This window comes from Archocentrus centrarchus, chromosome 7, assembly GCF_007364275.1.
Source record: "Archocentrus centrarchus isolate MPI-CPG fArcCen1 chromosome 7, fArcCen1, whole genome shotgun sequence".
In the NCBI taxonomy this organism is placed as follows: Eukaryota; Metazoa; Chordata; class Actinopteri; order Cichliformes; family Cichlidae; genus Archocentrus; species Archocentrus centrarchus.
The window spans coordinates 7,287,599-7,306,775 of NC_044352.1; the positions used below are offsets into that span (position 1 = coordinate 7,287,599).

Consider the following 19,177-nt stretch of genomic DNA (forward strand, 5'->3'; position numbering starts at 1 on the left):
ATTGTAGCAGGAGTCGGATCAATGACTTGGGGGGCTTGTTTTTTTTGTCTTGACGTATCAGGGGCAGCTGACCGCATTGTTCTCCTTCAGATTCTTTCATAATCCTGGTGTCGCTTCTGAAAGGCACTGATAATATGTAAGCGTCTTTATCACCCTTAGCCGAGGAACGTTTATTCACTTCTGCCAGCTGTTGTGCTCAGTTGATTGTAGGAGCTGCATCAGTGGCCAAACTGAAATTTTCAGAGTTCATTTTAGAAACAGTTCCCGTCTTTCCTGTGTAGAAACTGTAGAAACTGAGTGAAGGAAGCTTCTCTTTGTTCTGCTGCTAGTACCCTGCTGCCTGCATGACCCCTTTTGACATCATTCCCCCCCCCCCCCTTGACCTTTCTTTGTTCCACTTTGACCTCTCAATGAAGTACATAAATTACAGTTGCATATAGTAAACAAAAGACACAAAGGATATACAATATTTGCTGCTTAACTGTACAGGAGAATTATACCTACACGAACAAATTAGACAGTAATAGTGACAAATGTATTTGCAAACATGACAGTGTTTGGATAAATCCTGTGCTGTTCATTAAGTAATGTGTCTCTCTTGCTATGAGTTATAATGATGGGTGTCACATTGATCTCTTGAGATCTAATTATCTCTTCTATAAAAGTGGTAGGTTTTGATTACCACATCTAAAATTGAGACTGATTTGTTCCATTTATAAAACTAAGCAAAACCAGCCTAGCAGCCAGTACTTAGACCATTCATAATATTTGCATTTATTCCCAATTTTCTAGCAAGTTAAACACATAACATGTAAACAGTATCTTTTATTATCTCTGCTGCTGCAGTATTGTACAGTTGCTCTGTTTCTGCTGACTTGTGACAAGGTTTGATGTACAAGTACTGATACAGAAACTAAAGTATTTTGTCTCAGTGTATGCCCACTAAATGTTGTTCTTAAGCTGCCCGTTTATCTTCATGATGATAGTATAGAATAAAAGTATAAAAGCATAAAATAATTTTCCACTGATAAAACTGAAACAAACCAAAAAATGCACAAGCAAGCATCTGCATTACAAAAGCTCCCTAACAGATGTACGCATGTGTTGACCCTACAGGCACCACAAAGACATAATACATTTTGAGTTCCTGCTTGCTTTTTTCCTCATAGGTAAAACACTTCTGTTAGTTTGTCAAGGAATCAGAACCGGTTTTTCATTAGCACCCAGAATAGTTTTAACCTCACGTTTCCTCATAGAGCAAGCCTACGAGTATTACTAGCAAGCACTGCCGTGATGCACATTAGTGCTGACAGCAGGTCTCCTGTCAGGCCTCTCTTCCCACTATCCCCTTGTTTCACCCCCTCGGAGCTCGGTGCATTCACACAGTCACATGCATTGTCCTAGGATGAACTGCAGCAACATGGTGGCTGAGAAGATCTGCTGCAGTGTGTACAGTCTATGCATTGTTAAATGCACACTTAAAACTGTACATGCATTAATAAGCCTTTTAATTTGTTCCCGTACGTGATTGTGCAAAAAAAAAAAAAAGAAAAGGGAATGGCTCACCCTCATGACGTGCAATCACTTTCACAACTGTGTGGAAAAAAAGATTTCCTTCAACTCTCAATCCCAGAACACTGCGTGTAGGGACATGCAGCTGTTATCATCATCTTCACTGTTATTTTTCAAGCCTCTAAATGCAAAAAAGGCCGAATGTATTTCTGGATAACTGCACGCGGAAGTTTAAAACATCTGGAGCTGTTGGCACAGTCAGAAAGTTTGTCTTGATTTCCAGTTAAATTGTGTAAGAGCATTTTTAGTAATATAGGACAGACATGTCAGTAATTTTGCTATTTCTTCACTTCTGTCTCACTAAAACTCAGTCAAAATTCCTCACTACAAGAGTCATCAACACTACACTTTCTTTGCTAATGAAAACGAGCTCTTCACACATAAACAAAACTGCCTGCGAAGTCGTCACAGTGTATCTTAATTGAGACATTCCTCCGGGGAAAGGAGAGACAATGGAGCACATGTCTTAAGCTGTGCAAGCAGCAGTACCTCACTTTTTCTCCCTCAGTGCCATGGCAATTACTTTGATGCACAATTTAAAATGATCACACCTATTATAGACAGTAATACAAGAATAGTGTGCCTCATTGATAACAAAGGAGCAGTGTGAGTTATGCCTTCGGGGGGCTGCGACTCATCACTTAATGGTGGGTGAATAGTGGTTCTCAGACACTTCTATCTAAAACACATCCTTCCAGAGACTGCACACTGTGCTATCAATCATGGAAATTACATCATAAACGTAGAAGATGATTTGAGGTCTTCTTTTACCTGAAATATCAAATTCCTTAGATCTTATTTTACATCTTTTATCTCTAAGGTGTGCCTCACAGAAACCAATAGTCAGCAGTAGTGTCCAACAGCCATCTGCCTGCCAGTCACAGTTACAAATACGAGCTGTACTCAGGTCAGTTTGTTGGATAGCTGGCACTTATTTGTCAGGATTACAAATACACACAGATGGACGACAAATTAAAGGAAAACAACAAAAATGCCCAGTGGAGGGATGGAACACCATTCTTCCAAAACACATTCCCTCACTAGGTTCTTTGACCACGGCAGCGGGCACAGCTGTCTAACCCTCATTCAGCCGGGGAGAGAGAGCTGTGGACTGTGAGGGCCTCAGAATGCGATTTGCATTCTTTTACATGCTTGTGGCTGGAGGTGCCATCTTGGAAGAGGCCACTCCCAACAGAAACATTTCATCACAATAAAGGGTTAGGATTGCTCCTCACATTCTTATATTGATTTGCAGCGACTCTGCCTTTTATGGGGACACGTGGACCCAAAAGAACATGTTGCACTGCAGCCATGAGATTTTTTTGTTTGTATGAAGATGAGCAAGACTTCCAGTATTTGCCTCAACACCCAGCATGGGTGTAGACGCATATGCCGCACCTTTCCTGCAAACTTATATGCATGAAAATGGGTGCTATGTCATTGCTGGCACAAGAAAAATCATCTTTTATTTTATTTTTTGCCAGACTTGCTGGGTAGTTTTTTTTTTTTTTGTAAATTGCTGCAACATAGTTCATCTTGATAACATTTCTCATTGTTATTATAGCTCTCACACACAAACACACACACACACAGACAAACACACGCACGCACATGCACGTGCACGTGCACACACAAACAACAGAACAAAACAAAAAAAACCCCCCAAACAGACAGTTGGTGATTATATTTATTGTCTTCAGGATAGCTCACGTTTCACATACACGCTACATGACGACAAACAAAAGCATGACATTAATTGCACGTACGCCTAACATGGTTTACTGATACTAGAGGACTTTTGTTAGTTGACGTGACACAAAGTGCTAAAATCAAGATAAAAGCTTCTTGGTTGTGATTTATGAGTAATGCAGAGCGTACCACGAGGACACATTTGCACAGTGACACTATTTTTTTGCTACCTCCGATGCATTTCTTTGCATTTGTTTGAGTATTTACAATCAGTTCCCCAAAGATCAGTAGAGATTGTGATGTCCCGCGTAGGGATAGCTGTTCTGGCATGTATGTCTTTGTTTTAGTCTACTTGCACAGAGTTCAAAAATCTGTAAGCACACTCTGCTATGTAAACTTAAACGCTCCTTACACCAGCTCCATTAAGAGCATTTTTATGACTTATATCTATGTACTTCATATTAACCACTGCATTACCTGAACTGCATGAATTTTCTGGTGTGAAGTGTAAAAATAGAACCTATATGACATTGACTTTTAAAGATTTAACACAAAATAGTTGCTCAAAGCAAAGCATGACACTATATATTGCATAAGCCCAGTGTGTTAGATTGCCAAACAGAGAAGTCGCATTGACTGTCTGTAGAAAATGTTTCATGCTCTCATTGCTATACTTGTCAAGACATTTATGTGACAAAAATATATGTCTAAATAACCTTGGACCACTTTCCTTTATCCTTCAGATGACCTTACCTTTAATATCATGACTTTTAAGCAGTAACAAAAAAAGCAGTCAAAGTAGCAAAGAGGGTGATGAGAGACCGAAATAAAGACTCAGTACAGGTGAGAAGGAGGGAAGGAGACTGTACACGAAAACTTAAGGGTCGGTTCTGCTTCATTTGGCTTTCTCAGCGCCCGGAGCAGCGGTCAGCGGCTCTGTCTGGACTCCGGCATCTGTAGAGTGACGTTTCTGAGTCTGCAATTCGCAGGGAGAAAATGACACATTTTGTTGCAGTATCGAAAGGACATCTTTTTATTTAAAAATGTAACTTTTATTTGTATTTAATTTTAGTCTTTAGGTTTAATTGTGTTTTTAGTTGAGGGGAATGGGAAAAACTTTCTTCCACTGATATCAAATTTATTAAACTGTATTGCTTGGAATGTGGACTCTGACTACACTGAGAAAAAAAATTAAATTAGTTACATTTAAGTAACTGTGACTGTACTAAAACCAAACTGCATTTTCCAGATGTGTTACATCACTCTGCTTGGCTTTGAGCAAGGTAGGGCCTACACCTTGAGTGTCTGCTGCCATCTAGTGGAGATAACACAAAAATACTTTGCACCATTACCCTTCAGTTGGCCCTATATGGTGCAAAAATACTTTGCACCATATAGGGCCAACTGAAGGGTAATGAATTCTAAATATACAGTGCACATTTATAATGTCAACAATATCTGGGGAAAAGTAATTTTCTTCTTACCAGATTTTTAAAGAACAGCTGGATGGAATTCCTCTTTTCCAGTTTTTTGGGCATACTGGCTGCATCATCTCCAGCTTGGGAGGCCGCGGAGGCCGGTTTGTTATCTGCAGCTTGCTCTGATGTCTTGGATGCCACTTTAGGTTCCTCCTTGGTTTTAACTGCCTGAGCCGCCTCCGTTGCCACAGGTGGGGTCGGGGTCGCCTTCTTCGGCTCAGCAGCCTGAAAGTGTCGCGGCACATAATGAAGCATTCAATTATTCCAGTCCTAGACCAGCTGGGGATTCAGTGCCTGTTACACATACCAATGGCTTATATGCTTTACTCATTAAGTGCAGATGGACTTTGAGGTGGCATATGAAGTGGCATTAAGATGTACATCTGCTGTTAGGATACAACATCATGTGCAGCATTATGAGGGATGGTGACACACGCGCAAATATAACAGCAAATGGAGAAAAATGCTTTCCGGCAAAGAAATTGTTTAGAGCATGTTTTAATACCAGACGTAATTGATGAAATTACTCTGGTTAATAATTCATCTGTTTACAAGAGGCAATGCATTTCATGTATTTACCAGTCCAGTAGTTTTCCTGAGGAGCCGAACTCCACTTGTGGAGGCTGCCTGGACTTTTGTGGTCATGTGATCTAACAGTACCTCAAATTCACATTAACCTGTTACTTGCCGTTCTGTAATTTCACCACAGTTCATACCCAGACTTTTTCAGAGGTTTTAAGATCGTATAAAGATTTAAGTGTATAGTTCCTTACTTGGGGCTTGAACAAAGAAAGGAAGGATGATTTTGAGGCAGTTTTCTTTTCTTCCTGAGCAGGTGGCGGCGGTTCTGGCTTTGCAGCTGCCTCCAGGGTGCCAGCTTTTGAGGAATCCACCTTCTTTAACCAAAACAGCAAAGAGGGAAATGAGTATCATGAATATTTACCAAAAAAAAAAAAAAAAAAAAAAAATGAAAGGGATGCTTATTGATTAAGCCAACAGAGTGAGAACAGGAGCTTCCACCTGTGACATGAAAGAGGAAGTAAAGCAGGAAAAAAAGATATCTGTGATCAGAGCGGAGAGACGGCACATAATCATAATCAGTAAGGAAGCCCAAGATGTCATGCACATAGGACAAAATCTGGAAAAAGGAAGAATGAGGAAAAAAAAGATAAATCATTGTGTCAATATTCACTTAACATTTTGAACATTTCTACCTTTAAAGAAATTAGATTAGATTAGATTAAACTTTATTAATCCCTTTGTGAGGGTTCCATCAACAACCAACTGGTTAGACATTTCGGGAAAACGTTCATTATTGAACGACGTAAGAAAAGAAGAGTGCTACAACCCCAATATCTATCCATCAAATATCAAGCCACAGCCAATAAACAGAAGTGACTGAAAGCAACTAGCCGAGCCCTGACTGAGGCATTGTATACCACTTGTCTAAATATTAATATTAAAGAAATAAAAAAAAATAATAAAAATTGTGGCTTTATGCGCTAGTAGATAGATTTGGTGCAAGTCTGTTTCCTTGTACTCCCAATTTTTCTGCTAAAGCTAAGTCAGCCATCTCATTGCTGTGGCCTTACGTCTACTGTAAAGGTCAGATAATTATTGTTATCAATAATCTCACCTATTATTTTTTTTAAAAAAGGAGTAGATTTTCCAGAACATTAAACACCACTAATTTACCTCAGTTTCTACCACTGGCTGTGGTACGGCTTCCTTTACCTACAGAACAGGGAGAGTTATTTGTCATGTCATGAATTCAATGAGTTCATTTTTGCCACGATGGGAATTGTTTAATATGAACAGCCTGCATATGATAAAATTCTTTTACAAATTGATAAATTGCAAAGAGTAAACGTGACTGTTAACTGCACGAAATGTTATATGTGCTACAATAAAACTGCAGCAACATTATCTCAGAGGCGCCTGTAGAGTGAAGAAAATTAAGACTTAATATTCCTGAGCACTTCTTGCTCATTTACCTGCACAGCTACAGCAGGCTCTTCCACCTTTGCTGCTGCCTCCTGAGGTCCGACCTTATTTTGAATCTAAGCAAACAGAAATTCACCTTTACATATAAAAGCTGCTTTGGAAGTGGTTATGTGGCATAATCAGAGGGCCAGAAGACCATTACACTACCAAACCCCAACAATGAGAAGCTTCCTTCCATTTACCTGCACTTCTACAGCAGGCTCTGGTACCTCCACTCGTGTCTCCTGCAAAGTAAAACTGTTATTATATTCTGCACAGATTCAAACTGTGAGGAACATTTTAAACCCTGTAATTAACCATACAGCATGTTTGTTATGTAACACAGGCAAGCTGGTTTGTAATTACTCAGTCATCTCAAGCAAGGCCTCGTGTGAGGTAGATTCATATTCACATTAATAAAACGTTCCCTGATTAAGCAGACTCTAGTTTACATGCTTGTTTACCACTGGCTGTACCTCTACTTGTATAGCTGGCTGTGGCACGTGACTTATTGATTGTCTGCAGGACAGCGAAGAAATTCTCACTTTTGTTAAAGCCAGCGAGTCAAATATGAACCTCAAAACACACGAAAAGTTATATTTATGAAGTGCTCAATATGTTAACATGGCAGTGAATGATAACGTATATAAAGGGGTTAAATGAATAGTTCAAATGCATTAGAAGAGTCAGAAAAGATCACTGCACTGTGATGTAAGTGTGACCCCACAGCTCCTCTGGCATGTGTCATTAGATGGTGGAGAGGCAGCTTTTTGATTGTGAGCCACCGTGATAGGACCTGAGAGCATCTGGAAATATCTTTTATAGATATTACTTATTCAGTTAAATGTATTTTTATATGATTTTGTGTTATTTTGTTGTTTTAATCTGTTTTCCTCACTTAGGTTTTGTTTATTGATTGTTGTAAATGTGATTCTTTTTCAAAAAGTTTTATGTTTTTAATTTATTTTATCTCCCATGTATTCATTTTTTTTATTGCTCTTGTTTTATTCACCTACAGTTTGTAAACTTAAGTTGCAAATTTTATCCTCTTTTCATACATAATGTTTATGTGTTCATTTTTGTGCCATCCTGTTGTAATTCTGCAGGTTGAACGTGAAAGTTTGGGTTTGATGTGTTGGTCTGTGTTGACGTATGGGACAAAATCCAGCAGTTAGTTAGCTTAGCATAAAAGTTCAACTGCAAAGAAGAAAAAAATAAACACAAGGGATGATGAGCGATCTTCAAGTACGTTCGTGTCTAAATGTAGAGCCTTTATACGTGTGACCCATAGATGGAACATGTTTTGAGGATATTTCAGCTAAAACACTCCAAAATCCACCAAAATATGTATTTCTTTTTGTAAGTTAAAGCTCTGTTTGGGACTCAAATATTAGTTTAAAACATGCATTTGTTCATTTTACTTCTATAAAAGCTAAAATAAAAAAAAAGATCAGTTGTAGTTATTTGCTGTAACTCTTTCTCTGGCCGGCAGCTAGATGTAATCACTTCCTGTCAAGCTCCCTTTCTCCCTGCTTCCACTCCTTACGCTAAAGCTCAGATAATCACCTTCTATTTTTAGCTTTATGTATTATGCAAAGACACCAGAATCTTCTTGTCTAATTCTTAGCAAATAGGAGAACCTGTTCCTCCTGAGAGAACAGGTTTCAGCAGAGGAATGATGCTACTTCACAAAACTTCCCATTAGGAAACGGTAAATTACAAGTTTCTGCCGCCTCAGGACGAATGAGCTCTCTTTCAGTTAGTAACTGATGAGCCATGGTCAGTTTGAGAATGGGATATTTTACTGTACCACTGCTGCAGTCTTGAACAAGGCTTTGACTCCACTTGCTGAAGCACCCTTGCCTTTGGAGGTCTTGACTCCTAGCAATACCTCAAATTCACATACAGCATGTTTCACACTGTGTTCCACTCTAACATGCAGCGAATGTGTGCACGAATAGCCATTCCTTAAAATAGCGACTGAATCTCATAAACTGCAGTTAAAGCTGTTTGTTTACCTTCTGGCGGAATAATTTGCTCAGAGTATCTTTGGCTGATTTTCCTTTTGAGGACTGAGGCTCCTTTGCAGCAGCTTTAGGTTCTTCTTTCGCCGACGGCTTCACAGGTTTGGCAGTTGGTTCTCCTTTGATTTCCATTTTTGGTGGTTCTGGAGGTGGGGGCGGCGGGACAGACATTCCTTTGGGTGCTGCAGGCGGTTCAGATATTTGTGCAATCTATTGAAGAAAGAAAGGGGATATTAAAGGAATGGTTTACAATGGAAAACCACTAGAATCTCTCTACACAACCCACTTTTATGTCACAGCAGTTTTGTCTGATATGATATCAGCAACAGCATTTCATTCCAGTTTCACACAGGAAGAATGCATTGCTCTGTAAAATTAGCAAATAAAGAGCCATATCTGGAATGCAAATGGACCTAACATGTGTAGAAGTTATATAAATTTAATGTGAAGTGCAAGATGGGCTATGAAACTCAAAACTCATGGGCTATATGCTCACAGTAGTGGTTGCTGCTGGTTGGGTCTCCTTCTGGGGCTATTTTGCAACAGAAAAGAAAGCAGTTAGATAAATGTTAAACTGAAGCAAACAAAGGGTGCAAAAGAATTAAAAAAAAAAAAAAAAAAAGCTTATGTACATGTCCTGGAAAAACAAACTGCCATTTAAAAATAATCATTCAGGAATACCCTTAGTTCAAGCAACAGAAACAGAACAGAAAAGGGTGTGACAGCAACTTGCCGCCGCATACCCCAAACTTTAAGACGTCTGTATTAGACAATCACAGATATGGTATGATAATAAGCAGCAGAGAGTGAGTGATGTTAAATTAAAATGAACCTCTGTTCACCTGATCTTTTGCGGCATCAGGAGTAGCTGTTTCCTTTTTGGATGTTTTAGTAGGGGCCACCTGTGCAACAAAAGGAACAAAAATGACCTGTCTTTAATTTTTGTTTTGAAATCCACAAAAAAACCACAAGAGAAAAAAAAAAAAAGTGAACTGTGTGAGCGCCGTGGAGCATGATGGTGTTATGTGTGTGTGTGTGTGTGCCAGTGAAGCAGGGCAAAAAAGCAACGTGTCAGAGGATGCAGTTGATAAAACAGAAAAATTATTATTTGGATAAAACAGAAGCCTTTCATGAATGCAGACATAGGCCTTTATGGTAAGCTGACTGAGGCCCACAGAGGTCCCTGACAGAGCACATACAGTACATGCGCTGTCATTGTGACAGCCATTGTGCTCCGGAGATGGCGTAGGCCTGCCCTCGCTCTATCTTCACAAATCTCGACTTCCAACCGCACAGGCCTCCCTTGTGAGCTCACACTATGGGATGAACAATAGGCCATCACATTCCCGCATGTTCAAAGACTTGATTAGCATGGGGCCAGGGCAGTGGTAACTCTTTAAAACGGCATGAATCCAAAAGACAGCATGATGAAGAGGAAATACAATAGCTGCTTGTTGTGAGTTTTCCATCTGGCGCTGTCATGATGGCAGATTTTTGCTCTGGATACCTTAAATGCCACATAGAGTAATATCTCCTCCACATATCACTACACAGAATTAAGAGGATTCACAAATACACTCAAAATAATGCAGCATTTTTAAATGTAAATGCTGAATGATCAGAAAAATTAGCAAACATCCCAGTCTGAGTGAGGCATAGTTAGATGTCAGATTAACTTGATTTTTGAAAAAATAAAAATAAAAAGATCAACAGATAAAGAGATAAAGGATTTGTTCTTTTGCTTTTCATGATGCCGAACAGTCTAATTTGACATGAAACTGTTAGAAATAACAAGACTATAAAAAAACCCCAACTTAAATTCCCAAATGATGGCACTTACTAGGGTTTTGAAGAAGTTCATAACTGAATTCTCTTCTGGATTTCCCTTCTCTTGGCTTTCCACGGGCTCACTGTTTCCGTTGTCAGTTTCAGGAACTTTGGCTTCCTCTGGTCTGGAGACTGGAGTCACACTCTCTGGCTCCGTTAGTGATTCAGGCTCTTGCTTTAGGTTAGCTGGGTCCTATACACCATCACAAAGAATTAGCCTTTGAGAATTATGTTAGAGCAGCGGAGCTGATATGTAAGCAGTGAGTGTCTTAATCGCAGCATTGAGACGGCAGCACAATTCCAACCATGCCTCTGCCTACTCGGGGCATTGTCAACAATCACTCTTTTATTAATGTGTGTGTCCCACCCCTCACTCATTGATATTCAACAATGTGTGAGAGTTATGCCCTGAGAAATGTCAGGAAAATCAAATACCTTGCTGTGCCCCGTATGGTGTGCGTCTATAAAATATCTGAAGTGAACCGATGTCAGTTTTAAGATCAATTTTTAGTGAATTTATTTATACATTTTTTGCTTTCCGTCTGGCAATACTGATTTATTATTTTGGCCTCATTTATTATTCCTTTGCAATTTTAAAGGGGACCTGTTGTGCTTTTCCATACTTCCTTTTCCATGCCCTTTCAGATTTTCTGTCATGAGCACCTGATTAAATGTTGCCAAAGGTTCAAATAAGGAGGTCAGCATCTATGAAGGTAATTATGAGCCAAAAGCACTTGATTTCAGACAGGTTTTTGACACTCTTGGTTCTATATGTTGTCCCTCAGTTAGGAAACCCTTAATATGGACACCTCAGTCACACAGGTGTGAGCACAGACCTTTTATTTATGAGGGGCAGCCAATCAGAAGAAAGAAGGATTAAATCAGAGGAAAGAGATTAAGAAAGTTTGCCTCAGTAGATGAACTGAGGAACTGCATTAAGGAGCCATATAATGAAATTAAGGAATACAAATATAGAGTGCATAATGAGCACAAAATGTCCCCTTTAAGTAAGTATTATTTGTCACTAAGCACAATAATATTACTCAAATCATTAATTTGAATCTTTGAATTAATATTTCAGTGTCTGATTCTTCAATTTATTGGAAGGTTTGTTGCATTTACAATTTTTTTTAAAACAGTGTCAGCCTTTGTTGACCTACAAACACAAATAATTGCACAGTCAGTTTCAATTATTATCACATACTACATGCATGCATCGCACAGGAGATCCTAATGAGGTAGATAAAAACAATGTTAGGTAAGTTTCATTAACACAATTGATGTTGACAGTAACACTGAAGACTGGTGAAACGATCGTTAAACCAGCAGGTAGGTGTTTCCAGCAGCTAAAGCTGACTGAAACCTGAGAGGTAAACATTCAATGTTTGAACTTCTGCCTGAGTTGCCTTCAGGAGAGTCTGTGCTTCACATGTTGAGTCTGTCTGGTTTGCGCTGCTTCTCGTGCTTCTCTTCAGTATTGCTCTCTGCAGAGAGACGTATTCAACTTCTTCCGGCCTGAAAGTGCTCTTGTACACTTTTGTACATTTTGCCACAGGCTCATTAAATGGCAGTTTAAGAATATTCTGAATGCTCCTCAATAGCAGCAAAATCATCACCAATGACATTTTTATTTCTAGGATTACAGATTTTTATTTGTTGGTCAGTCTTTCCCCAGCTATTCAGAAAAAAAAACAAAAAAAAACCATGGTTAGATTTTTCAGATTCAGTCCCAAGCCTCACATATAAATCACACATGACAGCATCTATCCTCGATCAGCATTCTCCTGGGTGGTTTCGGCTCAGGTAGTATTCTCAGTGAATTCTTGTTAGACTGAAACACAAGGCTCCGAATCTTCTGTGGTGTCCTTCAGTTGTTAGTTCCTCAGCATTTCTGAAAAACAAGCTCCAACAACTCAGTCTTGCGTGTTCTTCGCCTCACTGGTAGCATCTTCGTAATAAGGGCTTGGGTTCTCTTCTGCAGTTTCCTCTGAGATTACAGGGGTTTGTTCAGGTGTGTGACGGCTTTAAGCATCTTTAGATACTTCACTTTTTCCCTCTTCTCTGTCGCTTTCTTCCGCAGGTTTTTCAGAACTTGCAGCCTCTTCCTCTCCTTTAGCAGATGATTCTCGGACAGCTGCGTCTTCCTCAGCACCGCCTGCCGCTGTTTTAGCTTCATCTGAGAAAACCTCGTCATTCATTTCTCCAGAAACTGGCTCATCTGAAGGGGAAAGACTTTCTCCTCGCTCTCCAGAGAGGGGCACAAAAACTGTCGCTATAATTTCCTCTTCTTTCACTATGCTGTTGTTATCCAGTTCAGGCTCCTGAGGATCGGTAGCTCTGGGTTCAAATTCTTGAGCCAGTAGATCAATTGCTGCCTCTGGTATTTCTTCAAGTGTTTCTGGTTCCATCTCAGTTATCATACCTTCTTCAACCTCAGCATTGTATTCAGTAATAATGATCTCGGGAATAAACTGTGGCTTGATTTTAATCACTTGAGATTTTAAAATAACTTCAGGCACCTCTGTATGTATGTATTCAGAAGGAGCTTCCACAATATTCGATTCTGCTTTGGGGCAACTATCGCACTCTTCTGCTGACTCATTGGTGGTTACGGGGCTGATATTTTCTTGCTCACTTATTGGTGGCACATCTTCAACTGCAGCAGCATCATCAGGAGGGACTTCCTCATGATCTGGTTCCGCCTTAAATAGATTTTCAGTCTGAAAAGGGAAAGCAGCTTCTTTTACAGGTTTGTCTTTATTTGCAGCTGCTGAGTTTGGCTTCTCGTGAACAACCTCAGAGATTGTTTCCGTCACTCCAGTCACCGCCTCTTTGTCTAGGGAGGTAATGTCATTTGCTTCCCCGGCCTCAGGAGTGACAGCATTAGACTCAGGTTCAGCGGTTTCAATCAGCACTACATCAGCTGACTTGTCTCCAGCTCCTTTGCTGTTGTCTTCAGTAATTGCTTTACCTACTCCCAGCTCTGACGCAAGCACAGCGCAGTCAGAGGCAACTGCCAAAACTGCTTCAACACAACTTGCCACCGCTTTTGGAATGGTGAAAGTGAACTCCTTTGACAGATATTTCTCTCTCTTTTGTCCCTCTGACACAGTGTCATCATTTGAGTTGGAGTTCTCAGGCCCCAAATTTTCTGCAGCTTCCACCGGCTCTGCTCCAAACTTTGAGGTTTCATCTTTTAAAGGGTCTCTAACGACCTCCTCGGCTTTGACAGCGGCGCGTTCACTCAGTGAATCTTCCTCAGTTGTCGCTGTCTCCATCAGTTCCTCTGCAGTGTTGGCGGTCGCGACGTCACCTTCATCCATTTGTGTTGAAATATCTGCTTCAAGTTTTTGCTCTATTTGCATTGACAGTTCAACTTTTCCAGGTTTATTTCCTTCCTGATGATCAGTGTGAACCACAGTGGCAGCGTCTTCTTCATTTGAATCCTAAATTATGAAAATCAATATACAGCTTGTGTTTATTTCCGGGAAACAGATGATAACTGCGTGGTTGACTGAGTCATCAGAAATGAGGTTCATGTAGTATAACAGGTGTAAATACTAACATTGTGAATCCTTTTTTATTTGTTTTTGTTTGTTTGCATATATTGTTATTGTTAAATTGCATGGTGTATTGGATTAAGTTACATTGCAGAGATATTGGGTGGCACTAAAAATATATATACTGTGACAGCCCCATCTCAGTGCTCTCTGAATTTTGTGTCATGTCTGCATCACTGAGGCCCACGCCCACTAATCTTTGTCAAAGACAAATAACTTGTGACATGTATACTTTCTGTTTTATTAAAAAAGGTTGTATGTTGTGGGCTTTACGCGAATGTTACTCAAACAGAAAATGCAAATGCACTCCTACTTACTCCGGTCTGAGTGGCACACTAATGTTAGTTGCAGAATAACAGAACAACACATTTGGTGTTTTGACTCAAAACGCATCACAGCGTCTATGCTCGTTCTAATAAAGGAAGATGGGTGGCTCAATTATTATTATTTTTTTGTTTTTTAACAAAGTATTGCATGCAAGTATTGCGTCTTCTCTGTTTATTATTATTGTCGTTGTTTTTGAGCAGCAACGGAGCTCTATGAGACAACGTGATCTATCTAAAGTACGGTTAACAGGGTCAAATTAGCCATAGCTAGATTTGTCATAATGTATCCATTTTTAAACCTAAGCTAAAGACTTTTTTCACATTGCTTTTAACTGACATGCCACCACTACTATTAATTTTTTTTAACTGCACTGCATGCATTATACATACCTGCAGACATTCTTGCATATATTAGAAAATCCCTTTAAATTGCCTCCCTGTGCTAAATATGCTATGCAAAGTAACTTGCCTCGCCTCGTCTCTTCACAAGTTTATTGACAAATCAAAAACACAACTAGACTCATCTGATAAGAATAAACAGAAAAGGTGCCTTCACCTGCTGTGGATCAGTGGGAGGAACACTTACATCTGTTTGATCTTCACTCGGAGTCTCCTTTCCTTTTTCTTCAGCATTCTCGACTTCACCTTTTTTCTTTTTGAATAGTTTGCCGAAATTACGACGACCTTTTTCTCCTTTGCTTTTCTTGATCTCTTCCTTCTGGACGTTGGTGTCGGGGGTTTCCGAAACGGTCTCAGAACCATCAGGCTGACACTCTGCTTCGACTGTCGCAGTTGGTTCTATTGCCAAGTTTAAAGAGTGGACCTCACCATTTTGGCAGACTGTAGTTTCACTCTTACCTGAAGAAAAAAAAGTGACAGAATAAACAAAATGACAGGTACACGCAATCTTGAAATACAGGAATGAAACTGTTATTGATCCCAGACTGACTGGAAATTGCTAAGTGTTGAACGCACCTGCTTTATGTTCTTTATTTGATTCTTTGTATGATTAAAAGTGCTGCTGATTGGCACTTTAACCCCTTAAAGGTCCTTTTTGTAATTACCATCTGCAGATTTTAATTAACCTTTTCACCACCAGGGAGCAGCATTTTACCTGTGGGTGTGTTGAGATGTTTTCACACATGTGCTGCTTTTGTTTTTTAGTTACTTTGTTTCCTCAAGATACTTTCCCTTTTGCCAGGCTGTCATTGTAAATAAAAACAAATTACTTGCTTTGTTAAACAGAGGTTACATGGACTTATTGTGCCACCTTGTGGTACAAATTGTTATTACATTAAAATGCAGCCCAGCCCTAATTTCTGTCACGGTCCTTGGGTCATTTTTGGGTCATTTCCTTATTCATTTTGGGTTTTGAGAAATGGTTTATGTTCCTAATTTCTGTTAATAGCACTTTGTGCCTTGATATTACAGTTATTATTGAGTTTGTTACCCTGCCTCCTCAGTGTTATCCATGTATTGTCAAGTCTCCATCTGTGATGTTCCCCCTGTTAGTCTATGTGTTTATACATCACTCTGCATTTAATCATTGGTTATTATTCACCCTTGGCTCTCCTCCACAGCATGTCTTTTGTCCTGCCTCCCTGAGCCTGGTTCTGCCGGAGGTTTCATCCTTTTAAAAGGGAGTTTTTCCTTCCCACTGTCTCCAAGTGCTGCTCATAGGGGGTCGTTTTGACTCTTGGGTTTTCCCTGTAATTATTTTATAGTCTTTACCTTACAGTATAAAGCACCTTGAGGTGATTGTTTGATTTGGTGCCATATAAATAAAGTTGAATTGAACTGAATTGAATTGCCTGTTTTATTTTTGGTCGCTTCTGCCCCATGTGTGTACTGTTCAGCTTTACTTTGCACGGTCTTTTTTCCCCAGTGAGTTTCAGCTGTGTTCCCAGGTGTTTCCTCTCTGCCTCAGTCACCACTATGTGTATTTACACATGGTGTCTTCCTCTTTGTCTTCGTCAGAGTGTCTGTTTCCCTCGCCCCGGTGTCTCATATCAACCTATCCTGTTACATTCCTTAGTGTTTCCTGTGCCTCCGTTCCCTTTTCCTTACGTAATAGTTTACTTTTCTTTTGGTCTTTGTTTCATTGGATTTGTGTTTTGCTTCATGAACATTTTGCTTAATAAATGACTCGCCTTCTGTTTAATCTCACCTGCCTTGCTTTCTGCATTCTTGGTCCTGTATTCCTCACACTCCACAGGGTCAACTCAATTTGTAGATGCGGACAAATTCCATTTCAGTTGATATCTCTTCAACACATTTTGAACTGAGGTGTATCACAGTCACAGCATTAGTTAATTTAGGAACTATTAATTAATTGTTATGTTTAAAAGTATTTTTAAACACATTAAATGCCTTTAGGAACACAAAAAGACTCAACAAAGTATTCTTCAAGGCCAGTAATGTTTTGGGTGTGGCGCTTGACCCTGACAGTGGTGGCAGAAAGGAGAATGCTGTTGAAGTGGCAGACAATCCTTCACACCCTGTCCATATCACCATTGTCATATCTTGAATATACTGTATATAGTACTGTTAAATTTAGAATCTTTATTTAACATATTGTACCTTGAAAGGAGTGCCATATTTTTAAATATAGGCTTCATATTTTTCTAGCTCCATATTTATTTTTTAATTGAGCATCTGTAACAAATGACTTTCTTCCCTGGGATCAATAAAGTATTCTGATTCTGAAGCTATTCCTTGAAACTGTCTTGACAAACGTCCCCAAAATAAGTCAGTAACAGCTGCTATAGGTCAAAATGAACTCCTTTGGGCTCTATGGATGAATTTTGAAACATAATGAGTATCATTTAGTTTTAAAAACATCAAACACTGACAATTTTACTTCAACATTATAAAAAAAACATGCAAATAATAGCCATAAAAGTCAGCAGCAGTGATGTTACTGAAGCTGTTCAAAAATAATGTGCTGAAAATTTACATGTCAGTGGCAGAATGTTATTTCGCACATCAACATTAGTCGGTAAGTGTCATGGGAATCCCACGGTATTTTTTGTTATTGTGAAGACACAAACCGCCACACCTTGACAAGTCAAATACTTGCGCCCTGTCAATTCCTGAGACAACGCCTGCAGTTTACAGTGGAGGACTCAGACATCGTGCAACTGGGAGTCACTGTGTTTGCAGAGCATTGAGAGTCCCGAGGACTAATCATTACTAATCAACATGGAAAAACAGTTAGCTTTTCTCTGTGAAAGACAAACATAAAATATAACAATATAAAACAAGATATTGTAAAAGACATCAGTCTGACAGTAACAAAAAGTTCATCCTTCTGTATGATTGCTTGTGTGACACCACCACTGTAGGTCATTATCATGGATTACTTGCATGTTATTATCTTAAGAGAAATAAAAATAAATAAGTAAATAAAACTCACCACCGATCTCCAGTCCACCAGGTGTGATTTCTACAGAGATGCCATTCACTGTTCCATTTTCATGCTTTTCAGGAATCGTTCCATTCTGTGAAGAAAATAATAACGAATAATGTCAGTGATGCACTTTGTAGTTTACAAGGTGGGTTATATTTTAAGAGAAGCACAGATTTTCTCTGCACTTGTCACCAGTGCATGCTAGAATTTTGGAGAGTGTGCAGCTTGTGATTGATGCTCACATCATTTTAAAAATGTACAGCTTTTAGCGTGTCAGGTCCGCTGTGTAATTTGCATTGTTTTACCTGGTCTAGCTGTTCTTTGCTGATGGACTGTTCGTTTCCCATCTTTTCACTGGTCAGGACTTACAGGTTGAAATAGAATGAAATGAAACAAAGATGATATGCAAATAATGGTTAGCATCTAGGCTTTTGCAATAAAAAATTTTACTATTGTCTTAACTTCAGTGAAATGTCTTACCCTGTCGCTTGATTTCCTCCTTTAGAAAACAGCGTCTACCTGAGATGGACCCGCTCCTCTTGCTCAGTTATGTATGTAGACAGTTGTTAACTGGCTACTTTATGTGTGTTTTAAAATGGGTGGGTCTGTTCTCGAGTTAGCAGTTGGATTTCCTCAGCAAAAATAGCTCGCTGTTCGCCCAGTGGAGTATTGATGCTCTTTAGGAAAAAGATATGATTAACTCATGGTAATCTCCTTCTGGCAGCCTGAAAATACCCTGACAAGATCATAATGAGGTGACACTTTATCCAAGCCCACTGTGATAAGGCGGTCCAACACAGTTTTGTTGACCAATGTGGCAGAGACCTAACAGGATGTATATTAAGGATATTGTTCTGGCATGTATCCACGCTGACAGAACTAAAAGAACTCTGTTTGCACTGGTTAATTTGATTTGAAGAGAAAACTTTAAGCATTTTACACAGATTTTTTTTTTTAAATGATTCACTTTATTGATAAAAATGAATCTAATCACACGTATGTGTTGCAACATATCTGTTGAGCTCTTTTGGTATTTGTTTTTTTTTTTTTTTTTTGTTCGTCAAGGCTGACAAAGAGCTCTGTGATAAAAATATGTCAAAATTTCTGTCTTTAAGGGTTTCCACACAATGATAGTCAGATAGTCTTGTCTGTTTACCACTCAGGGATCGAAGATGAACTCATCTTTTTCTTTGTTGGTTTTGTCAGTAACTGGGTCATGATAATGCTGACAAAGGTTTTGGGTTTTTTTTCTATTTGACTTCTGGAAGAAGTCAAATGTTAAACAAACCAGCATCTCTTTATATAAGTC

At 39.3% G+C, this 19,177-nt stretch overlaps 1 protein-coding gene across 9 annotated transcripts; it reads right to left on the reverse strand.

Moving 5' to 3' along the window:
* Positions 1–3,241: 3,241 nt before the first annotated feature.
* bcas1 (brain enriched myelin associated protein 1) lies at positions 3,242–18,529 on the reverse strand. 9 transcript variants are annotated; one of them, XM_030733595.1, is made up of 16 exons: positions 18,349–18,495; positions 18,174–18,232; positions 17,875–17,959; positions 15,046–15,317; positions 10,587–10,766; positions 9,589–9,648; positions 9,243–9,278; positions 8,741–8,956; positions 8,533–8,613; positions 6,926–6,967; positions 6,734–6,799; positions 6,435–6,473; positions 5,513–5,635; positions 5,319–5,399; positions 4,746–4,964; positions 3,242–4,237 (listed from the first exon to the last, which is right to left on the reverse strand). In XM_030733595.1, exons 2-16 carry the CDS (start codon positions 18,213–18,215, stop codon positions 4,157–4,159), a joined length of 1,623 nt encoding a protein of 540 aa, XP_030589455.1. In that variant the 5' UTR covers positions 18,216–18,232; positions 18,349–18,495; the 3' UTR covers positions 3,242–4,156. The 9 variants fall into 9 exon arrangements, with proteins under 9 accessions (XP_030589455.1, XP_030589458.1, XP_030589457.1 ...); XM_030733598.1 differs by lacking the exon at positions 5,319–5,399 and having other exon boundaries at positions 18,349–18,497; XM_030733597.1 differs by lacking the exon at positions 8,533–8,613.
* Positions 18,530–19,177: the final 648 nt, after the last annotated feature.

What these genes read in the sequence shown, in the direction of transcription:
- bcas1 (XM_030733594.1), bottom strand. Translation starts at nt 18,215, where the DNA reads ATGGGAAACGAACAGTCCATCAGCAAAGAACAGCTAGACCAG. An exon ending in GCAAAGAACAGCTAGACCAG is followed by an intron (nt 17,960 to 18,173) that starts GTAAAACAATGC and finishes TTTTCTTCACAG; the next exon opens with AATGGAACGATTCCTGAAAA. An exon ending in TGGTGGACTGGAGATCGGTG is followed by an intron (nt 15,318 to 17,874) that starts GTGAGTTTTATT and finishes TTTTTTCTTCAG; the next exon opens with GTAAGAGTGAAACTACAGTC.